At 47.0% G+C, this 17924-nt stretch overlaps 1 protein-coding gene across 1 annotated transcript in view; it reads left to right on the top strand.

Annotated features, from left to right (window-relative positions):
* Positions 1-8905: 8905 nt before the first annotated feature.
* Positions 8906-17924, top strand: part of LNPEP (leucyl and cystinyl aminopeptidase) — a 108481-nt gene continuing 99462 nt past the window's right edge. Inside the window, exon 1 of the mRNA XM_062212366.1 lies at positions 8906-8999. Within this exon, the coding sequence (XP_062068350.1) occupies positions 8981-8999 (19 nt within the window). The 5' untranslated portion in view covers positions 8906-8980. The remainder of the gene's footprint in view (positions 9000-17924) is intronic.

Genomic DNA, 17924 nt, shown 5'->3' with positions numbered 1-17924 from the left:
TGTGGGAGACCTGGAAGAGACTCCTGGCTCCCAGCTTTGGATCGGCACAGCTCTAGCCATTGCGGTCATCTGGGGGAGTAAACCATCAGATGGAGGACCTCTCTCTCTCAACCTCTGCCTCTCTATAACTCTGCCTTTCAAATAAATAAATACATCTTTTTTTTAAAAGTGGCTAAAAGTCTACAAGTCAATAAAAATTAAAATCATAATGCCTTCTTTAGGAGGACAGAAAATAATAACATTGTTGTATCTTAACCTTTTAAAAATGATTTGTTTATTTTAAAGGCAGAGTTATAGAGAGAGAGGGAGAGACAAGTCTTCCATCTGCTGGCTCACTCCCTCTCTGTTGCTATGCCTTTTAAACAAAATAAATACATCTTTTATAAAATCTGTCCTGATAGAGATACATAATAAAAGAAATGTGGAGAGTACTGCTTTAAACATAAACATAAATTTAAACATAAACATCACTGAATAATCTAACCATAATCCCCCAAAAAGCTTTATTTACATTTTCATTTTATGGTTAAATTTGATCAGTTTCATAGCTTTGGGATCACACTGAGTGAATATGAGTTATTCTTCTAGTAATTAATAGTATTTGTTACAAGCAGCAGCTTATCATATTGTTACTAATGATTTATATTTAAAACATATAGAATATATGATACAATGAACTTAAGGCCAGTGTTTCTATTAGCTAAATCTATGGGGTTCTTTGTTACTTGCAAGTTGTTTTTAAAAAGATTTTATTTATTTGAATGGCAGAGAGAGAGAGAGAGATTCCATTCACTGATTCACTCCCCAAATGGCTGTAATAGCCAGAGCTGGTCCAGACTGAAGCCTGGAGCCTGGAGCTCCAGCCGGGTCTCTCACGTGGGTGGCAGGGACCTAAGTACTTGGGCCATTTTCCGCTGCTTCCCTAGGTACATTAGCAGGGAGCTGGATCCGAAGAGAAGCAGTTGGGATCGAAGCTGGCTCCTATAGGGAGCTGGCATTGTGGCAGTGGCTTCATCCGCTGGGCCACAACACAAGCCCGTATTTTCCGATTTGACCTGGGCTCACTTGCTGAGAGAATGATCATCTCTGTGGCTCACTTTTCTTCCAAAGACGAGTTGTGAGAGGTTTGTGACTTTCTATTGCTAACGATGTCAAAATAATTGTTCAAATTATAGAATTGAAAGAAAACTTACATATGATTTGGTTTGTAGTTCTCATTTTCCTAAAAAATAATAAATAAGTAGACCGTGTTTATATAATGCCCTGTAGAAAGTAAATGGAAGGAAATTGACTCTTAAAATACATGGGTTTAGGGCTGGCACTGCGGCATAGCGAGTAAAGCTGCTGCCTACAGTGCCGACATCCCATATGAACACAGGTTCTAGTCCCAGCTTCTCCACTTCATATCCAGATCCCTGCTATGGCCTGGGAAACCAGAAGAAGATGGCTCAAGTCCTTGGAAACTATTCTTTGAGTATCTTAAGACCCAAGAATCACATCTAGATATCTTTCAAGTTGCTCTGGAAACCATAATCACAAACGCTAAGTGACTGGGAAGACTGAGGATGTGGCTATTGTTAGGGTTTTAATGGTCCACAGAAAGAGGTCCCTAGGCCCTGGTGAAGGGTGTATGGGGTCAGAGTACCAACAAGCTTGGGTCAGAGCACGGATGTTTTGTCTAACCAGGAAAAGCCTCAAGAAAGCAGCCCCTGCCACTCCTGCTCTCCTGCTGACCGGTACATGGTTCTGGGTGGAGGCTGGTTTGGTAGCCTATTTAAAAGCAACCTTGGGGACCAGATTGTAGTGTAGTGGGTAAAGCCGCCACCTTCGGTGCCGACATTCCATATAGGCACCAGTTTGAGTCTTGGCTGCTCCACTTCCGACCCAGCTCTCTGCTATGGCCTGGGAAAGCAGTAGAAGATGGCTCAAGTCCTTGAGCCCCTGCACCCTCATGAGAGACCCAGATGAAGCTCCTGGCTCCTGGCTTTGGATCAGCACAGCCGCCATTGCAGCCATCTGGGGAGTGAACCAGGGGATGGAAAACCTCTCTCCAGCACCGTGGCTCAACTGGCTAATCCTCTGCCTAGCGGCGCCGGCACACCGGGTTGTAGTCCCGGTCGGGGCACCGGATTCTGTCCCGGTTGCCCCTCTTCCAGGCCAGCTCTCTGCTATGGCCCGGGAGTGCAGTGGAGGATGGCCCAAGTGCTTGGGCCCTGCACCCCATGGGAGACCAGGATAAGTACCTGGCTCCTGCCTTCGGATCAGTGCGGTGCGCCGGCCGCAGCGCGCAGGCCGCGGCGGCCATTGGAGGGTGAACCAACGGCAAAGGAAGACCTTTCTCTCTGTCACTCTCTCTCTCTCTCTCACTATCCACTCTGCCTGTCAAAAAAAAAAGAAAAGAAAAGAAAAGAAAACCTCTCTTTCTCTCTGCCTCTCCTTCTTTGTATAACTCTTTCAAATAAATAAATAAATCTTAAAAAAAAAAAAAAAGTAACCTTGCTGAATGATGGATCAGTGTGGAGGTACAGACACAGACACTTAAGTATAGCTGCAACCATTTTAGCTCAATGCAGGTTTCCCCATAGCTTCACATTATGTATGTCATGATTTTATGGTTCCGTAATCTCTCTTAGCATCCTGGAGTGTCCAGCCAATTATACCTCCATGGAAAAATAGCCAGTCCATAAAACAAAATAGAACAAAAATTATGGTTTGGGCTATCTATGTTGCACAGTGGGTTAAGTTGCCACCTGCAATGGTAACAGCCAATATGAACACCGATTTGAGTCCTGGCTGCCCCATTTCCGATCCAGCTCCCATTTAATATACCTGGGGAATCAGCAGAAGATGGCCCAAATGTTGAGCCCATGCTATGGGATGAAGTTCTGGGCTCCTGGCTTTGGCCAGGATGAAGTTCTGGGCTCCTGGCCTTGGCCTGGCCCAGGTTTGACTGTTGTGGCCATTTGAACAGTGAATCAGCAAATGGAAGATCTTTCTCCGTCCCTGTGCCTCTGTAACTCTGCCTTTCAAATAAGTAAGCAAATCTGAAAAACAAGCAAACAACAGCTATGGCTTTCATTTGTAGTCTTCCCATGGTCAACTCAGCCCGAACTAAATAGTTTATTTAACTCTTACCATTGACAGAAAAATCTGATAAATGATAAGGATCAAGAAACCACAGACTTTGTCCCCACATCTCAGGTTAGAAACTGGAGGTCAGGGTTTATTGGGCAAAGGGAGGACCCTTTGGCTTGAGTTCATATCTGTGAAGGGCTTCAAGGGTAAACTGTTGAAATCGTCTCCGATGAAATGGAATCTGCAGTCACACAGGTGCTGGAGAAAAAAAAAAATGTCCACTAAGGTTTGAGCTTTTTCCAGGTCTCCCATGTGAGTGCAAGGGCTCAAGCATCTGGACCATCTTCTACTGCTTTCCCAGGTGAGTTAGCAGGAGGCTGGATTGGAAATAGATCAGCTGGGACTCAAACTGGCACCCATATGGGATGCTGGCACCGCAGGAGATGACACCACAGTGCCAGTCCCTCAAAACTTTTTGTATCACAGTAAACTTAATTTCATTTCCCACCAGAGCCTGCAGTGCCCTGGTATTGAGGTGTGTTAATTCATTTTGTCCTCACATTAATCCCATGAAGGGAATACCCACTCTCAGTTATCAGAGGACAGAGTGAAGCCCAGGATGGTTAAGAAACTTCCAGCAGTCATAGTTGAAGGTAGTGGCAGGTGCAGAATCTGAGCCCTGAGTGTCCACCTCAGTCCCATGCTGTCCCATACAGTGGATTCCTGCAGTCCCAGGCTGTCTAGAGACCGCCTATGTTACCATCACCAGCAATGCTTGATAAATATGAACATTTTAGGCAATGTCTCAGAATTTAGGGGATGAGGCTGTGGCACCTGCTTTGCTAAACAGGCACCCGGAGACGATGTAATGACACCACAGTTTGACTCTCACAGAGTGATTTCCTTCTAAACATTTTTTTTTAATAAAAAAAAATTATTTTTATCAGGACTGCACTCTGGAAAAGTAGCTAAGCCTCCGCCTGTGGCACCGGTATCCCATATGGGTGCCTGTTCTAGTCCTGGCTGCTCCTCTTCTGATCCAGCTCTCTGCTATGGCCTGGGAAGGCAGTAGAAGATGGTCCAAGTCCTTGGGCCCCTGCACCCATATGGGAAACCTGGAAAAAGCTCCTGGCTCCTGGCTTCAGAGCAGCCCAGCTCCAGCCATTGTGGCCACTTGGGGAGCAAACCAGCAGATGGAAGACCTTTCTCTCTGTTCTCTCTCTCTGTAGCTCTGCCTCTCAAATAAATAAATTAAAAAATATTCAAAAAATAAAAAAGAGTGGGACCCATTATGGGAAATCAGATTTTTAAAAAAAATATTTTCTTTGTTTATTTGAAAGGCAGAGTTACAGAGAGAGGGAGAGGCGGGGGAGAGGGGGATCTTCTATCTGCTGGTTCACTCCCCAAATGGCTGCAACTGGCCAAAACCAGGACCTAAGAGCTTCTGCTGGGTGCAGGGGCCCAAGCACTTGGGTCATCCTCTGCTGTATCTCCAGATGCGTTAGCAGGGGTCGGATTGAAAGTGGAGCAGCCAGGATTCAAACTGGTGCCCATATGGGATGCTGGCATCACAGCTGGGCAGCTTTACCCACTAAGCCACAAGGCTGGCCCCTCTAAGCATTTGTAATAGGCTTAGGATATCCTTTTGGAAAAGATAGAAAAGGTGTACCTGTGCCTGCAGGATTTTCTGCAGTGTTTCTTTATTTCTAAACAGGATAGGGTATAATTGAACAAATCTGTACCCTTTTCAATGGTGGCAGCCAGCTAGGGGGAAATAAAATGGCTAAAACATCGGTGAAAGAATATATTCATAGGATATCCTTTGTATGACTGCTTAATTTTAATCAAGCATGATTATTAGTCATTTTAAAATCATAATCTAGGGTGGGCATCTGGTGTATAGATTAAGACACTGCTTGGGATTCCCACATTCTGTATCAGAGTGCCTGGTTTGAGTCCTGGCTACTCCACTTCCAATCCCACTGTCTGCTAACGCACACCTTGGGAACAGCAAGTGATGGCTCAAGTACTTGGGTCCCTGTCATCTACATGGAAGACCCAGAGTGAATTCTGGGCTCCTGGCTTTGCACTGGCCCAGCCTTGACTGCTGTGTGCTTTGCATTGGCCCAGCAGATGGAAGATTTCTGTTTTTCTGACTTTCTCCTTTCAAATAAAATGAAAAAAATTAAATCATATTCTTAAGTCTTTCTTTTATGAGACATCTTCAAAATGGTCATGGAAAACATGGATTATGAAAACATGGATTGCAAAGATTTTTGCACCAAAACAAACTTATCTTTTAGTTCCACATTTCCATGAGCTGTTTGATAACTTCATGTGCTCATATATGTTTTATTGAGTTATAGCTCACATGTCACACAATTCACCCATTTAAAGGTTAGCTCCATGATTTTTTTCATTGTAGTCGTGGAGTTGAGCACCTATTAATACAATCGATTTCATCAGTCTAACAAAAAGCCCTGCACTTATCAGCAGTCAGTTCCCATGCTTTCTTCCCTTCTCTTTCTCCCTGTCACTTTGCCTTTCAAATAAATAAATACAGAAATAAATCTTTAAAATAATACAGTTTTACTTTATCTGGCTGGGCCTTTTGGCTAATGCCGAGGCTCTGTGAGGACTCTGTTGGATAATTATTCCACTCTCCTTTGCATTCTTAGTTTGATAACTTCAAACATCACTAAACGATGCAGAGGGCATGTGCTGCAGCTGGGCTCCCAGGGTAAGGCGACACTAGCTCCTTTGTCCCTAGCATGGCTGGCAACCTTGCCACGGTTGTTCCTGTTTAGGCAGCAAGCAGCTTCCTGCATTTACTCAAGAGTGCTGATCAGATCACATTTTCAAATATGTCCATTGAATTAATGCATTGTGCATTTCGGAATAATCAGAAAGCCCATCTCATAGGGGTAACACGAAACTCCATCAATTATTCCATTAATTAAATTGGGATATCTAGTAAGTAACACACGGAATGGGTTCCTAGGAGCCCCAAGTTAGCTGTGTTTCTCTTTACTGCAGATCCCTACATGAACTGTTGTCATTGACCCTGCTTTCCTTGTGGGTAAGAGAAGGCAACTGGGGGCTCCAGACACTGGTTTGAACACCAGCGGCCTGGGTTCCAGTCCACGTGGTCCCCTGGCCTGTGTGTCATCATCTACCCTCTCCAGACGGGAGGCCCCTCCTGGGTTAAATGGGAGGCATGATAAACCAGTTCTTCTAGGGCAGACCAAGTGCTTTATTTATTCATTGGCTATCCTGCTTGTTGGTTCTGTAAAAACAACTGCTGTTTGTTATTCAGGATGCTCATATTTTCCCTTTGATGCTATTTAGTTTCTACTATAATTAGCCCTCCAAATTGTTGGTTTTCAAACGGTAAGTGGCAGGCAGCAAGGGTTCTGAAAATAGTAGATGGGTGTAGTAGGTAATGTCACGCTCTCTCGTCCCATAATGAATAGAAACTTCATAATAACTCAAAGTGTTACTGCCTTAAAGAGGAAGTTCTCCGTGGGAGGATGGGAGGGGTTAAAGAGAGAAACATCACAGATAGTGAGTCTGAAACTATGTTTCTTCCAGAAGGGCTTCAAGAAGTGAAACAACACAAAATGGAACAAAACTCACTATTAATCTTTCGAGGATAGGGTGGGATTCCGAAACACACTGGTTTTGTTTACGGTTTTTACCTCCAGTAGAAAGCTACAGGTCTTTATTGTGTTTGTGTGGAGGAAGGAACGAGAGGGGTGGGAGGCAGGAGGTTAGCAATATTTACCTCTTTGTCTGATCTCAATGGCGGGCCCCATCCACCTCTACTCGCTACCGCCAAGACGAAGCCTTTTTGCTACAACCTCTGAAGCCTTGCGGATTGAAAACAGAACGCAAGATGACGTGTTTCACACTTGAAAGCCTGGCAGGCTGGTTTGCAGGTGAGGTGAGGTGAGGTGATTGAACACGGGGAGGCTTCAACCTCTGTGGCAAGAAGCGCTTTCACTGCGAAAGCGACTCCAGAGGCACGCAAAGCCTCTTCAAGGAAGGAGTACACAGGTGGGGTCCTACCAGTACTACGTGCACTGAACACCTAACACTGGTGCTGCGGCCCCTGGGGCTCCCTCCGCAGCGCCCCGGCGGGAGGCGGCGTTTGTTCGGCCGGGGAGAGAGCAACTTGCAGGAGTCAACAGACACGGACCCTCCGGGCTCCGTGCACAAACGCACCTTTCCATGCGAGACGCTCCAGGGAAGCGTTTTCCACGTGGCAAGTGGACTGGAACTCGCAATAGCATCGCACGCATTCGTTTCAGCATTCGACGCTGATTGTCTGCTCATCTGGACCTCACGAAGCCACCCTAAAACAGTGACACAGCCTTGCTGCTCTCGATCAGCTTGCCTTGTGGAGAGGGAGGTGGACGATAACCCGACACCACCACCAGAAGCCTTGTTTGAGTGAGCAGAGCTGTGGCGGACATCGAGCAGGGTGGACGCACTCGTGGCGTGGTTAGAGAAGGGTTCTCTGCAGAGGTCAAACTGAAGCGAGACCCAAGCGCCACGAAGACTCGGAACAGTTCTTGCGCGAGGAGCGTGCACCGGGAACGGCGAGCCAGCGTTCCTCGCGTCCCAGAGCCGGGCAGGGGGTTTCGCTTTTATTCCACGTGCAATCGGTACGCACTGGAACTTCTCAAGCCGGGGGTAGGAAGTGCACCTTAATGAACGTTCGACAATGCAGTAGCGCACTTGAAGGGGGCTTTGGCACCGAATTTCTACGTCCCGTGGTGGTCAGCCACACAGGGCCACCCCGCCCCGTTTGCGCAGGCCGACTACACCCTGGCCCCTCGGCGGGCAGCTTCCGAGCGGCCGAGCGTGCGGCAGTTGACAGGCGCAGGGTCGTGCGCACCCCGGCCCTAGGACCGCACCCGCTGGCCCCGGCGCTCTTCCCCTCACGGGGCCAGCGGCCGTTCCGCCTCGGAGACTCGCGGGCGCTTCCTAATTTGGCGCTGCAAACAATAGTGGCTCCGGGCTACAGGCCACGGCGCGAGTGCTGGCGAGCGGGGCCGACGCTGGGAGCCGCTCGGGTCCAGCGCCGCGGGGCGCAGCCCCCCGGGGCCCGCTGGCGTCGACGGAGGGCTCGGCTTTAACGGGCCTGCTGCTGCGGGGCCCGGCGCCGGGTTTTCCGCTGCGCCGACATCCCCGGGGCCGCGCCCTAAGGGACCCCGCCGGGGGATGCGCTCCGGCCTGGGGGCCGCCCGGTCGCTGCGCGCGCCGGAAAGACCCGGGGTGCCCGCTCCGTCCCGCAGCCCGTGCGCTCTGCGGTCCGGAGAGAGACCTTCGCCCGCAGGCTGCTGCTCTGCCCTCAGACCTCGACGCGTGAGGCACCTGCCCGGCGCGGTCTCCCCGCCGCGTCTTCTGAAGTGAACTGCCCCTCGCTCGCCCTCCCATCATCACCCCGGCTTTACGCGCGGCGGGGAGCCCGACTGCACCGCCGCGGTTACTCTGGGTGTGTCTACTGCCTGCCTCCGGACTGTCCGCCCCTCAGGGGACCGACTGTGCTCCCCCGGCGCAGCACTGAGCCACCGAGCGCAGCCCCGCGCGCAGCGGAGCCGGCGGCGTCACCTCAGGCCGCTGCGGAAGGGGCGGAGCGTCGCGCTGCCCCGCCCCCCGTCTGGCGCGGAGCCCGCCCCCGGCGGAGCCGTCCTGGCCGCCTCTCGGGCTCCTGCTGCAGCCGTTGCGAAAACCCGGAACGGCGGATCCACGGCGCGGCGGAGCGGCGCCGCCCCTCGCGGCACCTCCCCGACAGCCCTCGGAGAGGCCGCGCTGGGCATGCTCAGTCGGCAGGGCCGCTTCAGCCCTCGGAGTAGGAAGCTTGGGCGCTCGGGCTGTGAGGAGCCGCGGCGGGGGCAACATGGAGCCCTTCGCCAACGGTGAGCGGGCGGCCCCGGGCTGCCGGGTCTGGGCTCTCTGGTGGGGGGCAGCGGCCGCGGTGAGACGCAGGGTCGGGCCGCCGCCGCCGCCGCCGGTTCGGGCCGGGGCTGAGGGGCGGCGAGGGGCCCGGGAAGGCGGCTGGAGGAGGCTCTGGGGGTGGGCAGTGGCCCGCGCGCGGCCGGCGCCGGCGTGAAGGTCAGCGGGGCGGCCGGGACCCGCGCTCCGCGGCGTGGCCACGCCGGGGGACCGAGCCGCGAAGTTCGCAGGGCTGCGCGCGCGGGGCGGGGGCGGTGAGGTACGACGCGGGAAAGTTGGCGGCCGGGCATTGCCCCCACTGCCCCGGGGAAGGCGGGGTGGGCCCCGGCTCGCGTGCGGGGTAAGGGGCGCGCCGTGTTCGCTGCGGGACCCAACTTGTGTAGCCCGCTGGGAGCCGCCCCTGCCCCTTCCCGAGGTGTCGGCGTGACTCTTCCTAACAGGGCGAGGGGCTTGGCAGGGTTCCTGAGGGGGGAGGAAGGGAAACTTGCGGACCGGCGTCCCGTCCGCGCGGTGGCCCGGGGCCGGCTGGCGCGCTGCGCGGGGCGCGCTCGAGGCTCCTCCCGGCGCTCCGGGTCCCCTGCAGCTCCTGCGAGGCGTCCGCCACGGCGATATCGCAATGTGACAGGAGGCAGGACCCTGCGTCCCGCTGCGGCTGGCTCCTGGCTGGGGGCGCCCGGTCCCGCCCCGGTGACAGCGATGGCTTTTGTTTGGGGCTGTAGCGCCGGGGTCGCCACCTCGGGGTGAGGTGTGTTTTGCGGTTCTGCGGCGCTGGATGCCTCGGTTCCCTTGCAGGAGCGCAAGTAGGAAGCGTGCCAGTGAGGGGATCCGCTGTCCAGTCCGCACGAGGCTTCCTGCGGGTGGAGGACCTCGTTAGCGGGAGCCAGGCTGGCCTTGAGTGGGTGGGTCTGTGGCACCCGAGACAGCCGCGGTCCACTGGATCCCAGGCCCTGGCCAGACTTTGCAGTGTGCTGTGCCTCACTCTTGCTATAACTACTGGTTATGGTCTCCCTGTCCCTAATTCCTAAGGCTTTCTTCTGCTGGTTGTACTGTTTCATTAGGCTTAACGATGACAGCTTTAATTCTGCATTTTCTTCCTTTTCAGGTTCTATTTGTCATTCCTAAGGCTCCCTGGGCAGTCTGATAAAAAGTTACTCAGAGAATTAAGGAAGATTTGAGCCGAGAGAACAGAGGGGGGCCATCTAGTATATGTTAGTACACGTTCTTAACTCCTTGCAAATGAATACGGCAAGACTTACTTTTTTGATACAGGATTCTTAAGTGTGAAATTTCACCTAAATTTTAAAAAAGAAGGCTCCAACAGGCTGAGCCACCCGTTTTGGTCAAGATCAGCGTTAGCTGATTTGCCGAACCCACCTGCAGAATCACAGTACCTTGTCAAGTCTTACGATTGGAGGCTTTTCTCCTTTTGTGCAATATGCTTTTCTAGAAGTGAATATTTGCAGATTTGTGTTGGAAAGGCAATGGGAAAAAAATCCCAGAGAAGAGAACATAAAAAGAAGCTCTGCTTCAGCTTTCATATAGGAAATTAGACTTATCCCTAACTGCCTTCCAGATTGTCAAAGTCCGTGCTAAAGGCAGTTTGGCAATGCATCATTTTAGTTCATGTCTAAATCACTGCTTGGAGCCCAGCAAGCTTCCTTTAACAGGGAAAATAGAAATTATGACATTTGAAGTTGACAAGAAATCAGATGCTGGCAACTTCAGTGGTGCTTTTCATGTTCAAGATGGACAGGATATTTCAAAATTTTTGAGGGATTGCTGTGCAATTTTCTAGTTCCTTCAAACATGACATGAAATAGTGGAAAGCATGTTTATCATTTTTTATTTAATCCTTTTGAGTACTGGAAATGTGCACATATAGTTCTCCCACAGGTCTGGGTATTCTGGTATGGAATATTCCATTATCCACAGAATTAACATTGCAAGATTTGTCAAGTTTGGTACTGGCTTTTATTATACATGCATCCTTTTTAAATAAAAGCTCTCCCACTTAAGGCTGTCTCATATATCCCTGTTCATATGTGGAGAGGTGTGGCAGCTTAACAAAATAGTTTTCAGTAATTCAGGACCACACTTAGAATCTTGTTGATGGCTTCACCCTGTGACCCATACGGTTATAAAGGAAGTGAACTTAGTTTCTGTCTTGTCATTCTGGCCTTCAGTAGTCATATATTTCAGTAAGGCTCTCTGTAGTTTCCTTGTTTTCTGTCAGAAGTTACTGCCCATTTGGTTGGCTGGCTGGCAATCATGGACCCATCCTGTGTTCAGCTGTCCAGGGAACAGGCTGCTGCAGCCCACTTAACATGCCTGCTACCGGATAGGGCTTACAAGGATGGACCTCAGTGCCAGGAATTCCCATTTGGCTCAGGAGGTATTTTTGGCCTTGCTTTTGGGAGGGACTGCTGACTGCTAATGCTCAAGACTGAACACATCTAGGCTGACTTTGTATCTTTTCTGGCTTTTTCTGGGGTAGAGAGATGTGCTGGACCAGTGCTTAAAATTGGTTTGACAATGATTAGTGTGTCCTCTTAGGCAGGTAGAATTGCAGTTATCAGGAAGTAGTGGTTTGTTTTATGTAAAAAAAATTGATGCCAGTTATTTTGAATTGTTTTTTTGTAGAAGTACTAATTTAAAGCAAATAATTATTTGACATTTGTCTAGCTTTGTCCTCATTTGCATGTAGGGTTGGGGTATTTCAGAATAAGTTAATTTTGCACTTACACATGCAAATGCCAGGTTTCACCCTCAGAATCTGATTGAGGAGGTCTGAGCAGGGGCCTGGAAGTCTGTGACCTCATTTTGAGGATAATGGGACATGTTCACTGGAAGAGAACTTTGGGGAAGTTTATTTAATAATAAGCAAATTAGGATTTGGAAACATGTTGATGGAGAAGGTCTTCTTTTTCTGCTGTTCAGTATATATTTTGTCTATACTTTTTAATTTCTGATAAAATCTGAAATAAATCTAAAAGTTGGAAGAGCATTGGTATCTTGAGGTCTCAGAACTGAAAACGTAATTTGTAAACAGTTTGTTGTTTTTTCTTGTGGTAGACATGGCCCCTGTGAATCACTTTGTTGTTGCAGTCTGGTATACAATCAAACATGGGAGACTTTCTTATATTACAAAATGATTTTGTTTTTATTCCCAGATGGTATCCAGTTGACAGTCTTTTCCAGATTCCAAGGTGGGAAGTCTGTGGCAACAAGTTAGATATTTGTGGGTTGTAAGGCAAATAAAATTGTGACTTCATCTTTTTATCTTATAACATTTTTTCTATAGGTGTATGTATCTTTCTAAAACAGCTTTTTTTTTAGAGCATCATCTGTTAAAAATGTGAGCTTGCCACATTTTTCTTTCTGCTCTAAATGACCTCATTGAGAGAAAACTCTTAAAAATGAAAGCTCATAGTTTCTCTGATGGAATATAACTTAAATTCTGTTTTTTATCTTTCTAAAGTTCTATATTTCAGTTAGGGGAAAATAAGACTACATAAGAAGTGGGTGTTATCTTTGTTAACAGTCTAAGAGTGAGGCGAGGCTGTAGCTAGAAATCAGCCAAGTTTTTAACTGGAAAGAGGTGGTAGAACAGTTCTTTGTGACTGATTATGAATTTCCAAAAAAGAGTGTCTTGAGACAAGATGAAAACGAGCATATTTTAGAAACCAATGCAACCAGTGGTTATTGTTTCTCTTTGGTGATCCTTGAGAAAGGGTATGAAAGATACATAATCAGAGAGATTGGCTGTAAGGAAGTTATCATATGGAAAATAATCAAAGGGGTGATTTCCTGCTCTACATTGTAGTCAGACTTCATCTTTGAATGTTCATTTGCAAACTTTCCAGTGGATTTTCCGCTAGGCATAATAAGGAAAAAACAAACTTGTCATCTGAAAGACAAATGAATTGAAAGAATGTAGTTTTATTTTCATGCTAATATAAAAATGTAGAATAACAAAGCAAGTAAAACTCTGTCCAAGAAGATATTCTAATTATGAAAAAAGTGTACAGAATTGTCTTTAGAACCTGTTCTTATATCATCTGTTACCAACAGACTGACATTTCTTCTAGTTTTGTACAATGCATCTAGCAGGAGACAGCAGCATTTTGATCCTCTTTATGAAAGCGTTAGGAAGATATGGAAAAATTTAGCCAAGGTCACTTCCAGAAGTTGGAATGGAGCTTGGCTGGACCTGTGGTTCTTGGCAGGTGAGGTGGGGCAGCCGGAGCAGTCATGTTCTCCATTGGTGTCTTTGGAACTGGAGGAATTTGGAGTTGAGCTAATGCTTCTAGGCCTTCCCTTATTATTGGAGCAACCAGGAAACACAGTTTTCTTTTTTCTTTTCTTTTTAAAATCTGAATCCCTAGATAAGCACCTATTCTGAATGTTCAAGGAAACCAGGGTTGGGATGGGAGGGAGTTTCAGAGCCGCATGGTCATCTTGGCTTTTACGTCCTCTGGCCTTTCTAGAGAAGTCTGCTCATCACTCTGAGCAGAGGGGATTTCAGGGTTCCCTTCTAACCTAGTCCATCATTGCAGTCCATTTGTGATTGTCCTAGTGCCTGTAGGACTTCAAATCCCAGAGAGATCGTAAGGGAAGATTGGAACTTAATAGGAACATCAGTGATGAAGGTGAGAGAAATGTGGGGATTTGGGGGTAAAGGAGGGGGCTGAGAGACGGAGATTTCCAAAGCAGACATGTCTTACATACACGTCTTTGGCCTACAGATGAGCCTAGACTTGGGAGCAGGACGCTTGTGTGAGTGGAAAGATCGAGTCAGGGTTGCAAGTGGGGAGGCTGCTGGGTCTGGTTGGACTAACGCACTTGCATTAAGATGTTAAGTTGAACATTAAGAGTTAAGGTGAACATTTGGATGCCCTGGCAGGAGAGAGAAAGCATTTGCCAGGAATTCATCATACTGTATGTCTCATTCATTATCAGAACATTCACAGTCACCTGTAAGTTAGGCCTGTTTATTTTCCTAAATGTTTTTGATTTCAAGGAAAAAAAATAACACAGAGGACTTCAGAACCATCCACCTTCTGGAACCACCTTGGTAGTGGTCATTTACTATTCTTTGTTGCCTGATTTGCTTTCCTCTTCTTTTGGTTTTATATTGAAACATTGAAACAATTTTAAAAACCATTCCAACCCTAGCCTCTGAACTAGGAGGTAACCAAGGTGTTTGCCATGCGAAGAGAACTTTCCAAAGGAGTTTCAAAAAACAGTGGAGAATCAAGTTCAATTGCAGGAGCCCTTTTGAAGTTCTTTTTCTAGTGTGTATGTTTAATGAAGGGCCTTGTGGGCACTCCATGTATTTCAAGACTGTAATCTTTGAATCAAAACTGGAATCAACTGTTTGGACTTTTCCAGATTGGTAGATTGTGTCTTCTCCAGTGTCCTTGGTCCTCAGAGAGTGGGGCTGGTGATCTGGTGTGAAGGAAGTTAAAGAAGGCTTCCTGATGTTCCTGCGGGAAGCTTCTTCAGTTGAGAGGACAGGAGAGTGGCTGGGGCTGGCTCCTCTCCTGCTGCAGCCAGTGGTGCCAGGACCCTGTGTTGGTGGTTCTCAGACAGCTGCCACAAGTATCAGTGGGTGTCAGAGAGGACATTTCCCGTGGGGAAGGAAGCGTTGGACTAGGTATTTCTCACAGTTAAAACTTACTTTACAAGACTTAAAGCAATTGTTCTAATATTCATCACCAAAATTGCATTTTATCATCTGAGGTCCTCTTCAGAGGAAGGAGGCATAGATTTTTGTGGGAGTGATTGAGGAGCACTAGATGTTTAAAAGATCTCTCTTGGAGTCCATATTGGTGACGTGGTTTGAAGACAGAAATAATGTAATGAAGGCCTGCAAGGGAGGCTGATGTGGCCCTTGAGGCTTAGTTTGATGAACCACTGTGTCCTGAAGTGTCAGAGTCTTGGGCAGGAGTCTGGGCTGTGTTGCCTGCTGACGTTGTCCTTTCAGTATTTAGATTGCAGGCTTAGATTAAGAAGACATCTCTTGGTTGTGTTTACTTAGAGTTACTGGATGGTAGGATTGAAGGAATAAGATAGGTATTGCACAGTGTAACTTCCATCTGCAGCAATACAGGTACTGAGAGTCTTGGTAACTTCCCAGTTGGAAGGAGCATGCAGGAAAATTGTATGTACAGAAGGAGGGTCTAGGCTGATTTGGGGAGAATATTAGCATAATGTATTGCATTATTCTGAAAGAAGCACATGTTCACTAAGTTATGGCTATTTTTGTTCAAGTCCAATTGTTCCTTGCAGTTGAATATACAAGGGGAGTTCAAAAAAGTTAATGGAAAATGGAATTTGAAGATAATGGGGTAGGGGCATTTGACACAGTGATTAAGCAGCTGGCTAACACACCCAGGTGCCACCGTTCAACACCCAGCTCCAGCTCCTGATCTGTGACTCTAGGTTCTTGCTAATTCAGTCCCTGGGAGGGGCACCAAGTCAAGAGCCAGCCCTGCCACCCACGTGGGAGCCGTGAATTGAGTTCCCAGCTCCCAGTGCCAGCTCAGACCAACCCAACCCTAGCCATTGTGTACTTTCGGGGAGTGAACCAGCAAGGAATGGGAGCTGCGTGTATCTCAAATAAATAAAAATTTGAAAAAATGATAATGCAAACTTTCCATGAACTTTGTGAAGTACTCTAATATAGTATATAGTTCTATTTTAATTAATTGAGAGTTTGGGAAATACCATTGAGATAAAGACTTGAAGAATTCATGCATAGACGCTTTTTCCTTAGTATATGATTGAATGACAGTGATGATTGGTAGGGGAAAAATGTCACAGTTCCAGCCTTTTGAATAATCACTAATTTTTAAATAATAATCAAACTGCCCATCAGTCAGTTGTGAATTGAGACAAGATTATTGTTATAGATACATATTTTTCAAAATTTATTTATTTATTTGGAAGGCAGAGTGAGAGAGAAAGAGACAGATATAAACAGCTCTTCCAGGCCGGCGCCGCGGCTCACTAGGCTAATACTCCGCCTTGCGGCGCCGGCACACCAGGTTCTAGTCCCGGTCGGGGCACCGATCCTGTCCCGGTTGCCCCTCTTCCAGGCCAGCTCTCTGCTGTGGCCAGGGAGTGCAGTGGAGGATGGCCCAAGTGCTTGGGCCCTGCACCCCATGGGAGACCAGGAGAAGCACCTGGCTCCTGCCTTCGGATCAGCGCGGTGCGCCGGCCGCATTGCACCTACCGCGGCGGCCATTGGAGGGTGAACCAACGGCAAAGGAAGACCTTTCTCTCTGTCTCTCTCTCTCACTGTCCACTCTGCCTGTCAAAAATTAAAAAAAAAAACAAAAAAACAACTCTTCTATGCACTGTTTTACTCCCCAAATGGTCACTACAGCTGGAGGTAGGCCAGACTGAAGCCAGCAACTTCATCTGGCTCTCCCACTTGGGTGGCAGGAACTCAAGTCCTTGAGCCTTTCTTTGCTGCTTCCCTGATTAGCGGGAAGGAGGATCATAAGTGGAGTAGCTGGATTTTGAACCAGTAGTCATATGGGATGCAAGCATCCCAAGCTGAGGCTTAACCTGCTATGCCTCAGTACCCACCCCTGCTATAGGTATTCTGTCCTATACTTTGTGTTTTATCAGCCTGATGAGTCAGACAGTATTTCATAGAATTATATCAGCAAAATAATTCTTATGCTCAAATCCATCTGAGGTCAGGTCTTGCAAATTTGTTCTTCTGCTCCAGTGTTTTCTAACTCAAGCTTTCTGTATACATTGAAAAGTTCTTATAAATTTCCTTTGAAGATCTCATTAAGTGACATGCATTCTCTGTTACATAACTCACAGATATTTATTATGCCGTATGCCGGTTTTCATTTCAATAAGGAATTCTGATGAGTTAAGATGTTCTACAGAAACTATGTCCAGTTGATGGGATTAACCTTTACATTTTACAAAACTATTTGCAGCTATACAGTTTTACCTGAGAAATTAATGAGCATAAATATTTAGGCATCATTGACAACTTCAGTTAATTTTTTAGGTAAGTATTTTAAAGTGGTGTCCTGAGGTTTATTAAGGACTGTGGGTCCTATATCATAAGGACAGAATTAAAAAATATTTTATTAGGTAAAGATTTTTGAATTGAATGATGAATAGGTTTTTATTATAAATATAGGCAAGATAAACCGTTTAGCCTAAGAAAAGCAAAAGAAAATTGAAAATTAGGGGTAGATGTTTGGCACGGTGGTTAAGACACCACTTGGAATAGCTGCTTGCCATTTCGTAGTGGATGAATTTGAGTCCTGGCTTTGCTTCCAGTTCTGGCTTCCTGCTGATGCACATTCTTGGGGACAGCAGGTGATGGCTCAAGTACTTAAGTCCCTATATCCCTTGTGGAGACCTACATTGCGTTCTAGCTCCTGGCTTGGGGCCTGGGCCAGTGCTGGCTATTGCAGGCATTTTGGGGTATGAACCAGTGGATGGAAGGTTGGTCTCTGCCTCTGTCTCAATGCCTTTCAAATAAATAAAAATAAATAAATACAAATTTAAAGAAAACTAAGAATTGGAACTAAAATAGTTCAGTGTGCCCCTCACAAGGATATTAGCTATCTTTTAAGTGAATACCATGGCTTATTTAATAGGAATTGTAATAATTATATTAGAACCTTATATATTATTATACATTTTTAATATTCTGTTTTATATTAATTATATATTCTATTTTTTTAACTTTTATTTAATGAATATAAATTTCCAATGTACAGCTTATGGATTACAGTGGCTTCCCCCTCCCATAACTTCCCTCCCACCCACAACCCTCCCCTCTCCCGTTCCCTCTCTCCTTCCATTCACATCAAGATTCATTTTCAATTCTCTTTATATACACATCA

Source organism: Lepus europaeus, chromosome 15, assembly GCF_033115175.1.
Source record: "Lepus europaeus isolate LE1 chromosome 15, mLepTim1.pri, whole genome shotgun sequence".
In the NCBI taxonomy this organism is placed as follows: Eukaryota; Metazoa; Chordata; class Mammalia; order Lagomorpha; family Leporidae; genus Lepus; species Lepus europaeus.
The sequence above is the reverse complement of the archived record's forward strand: the minus strand, read 5'-3'. Positions and strand labels throughout refer to the sequence as shown.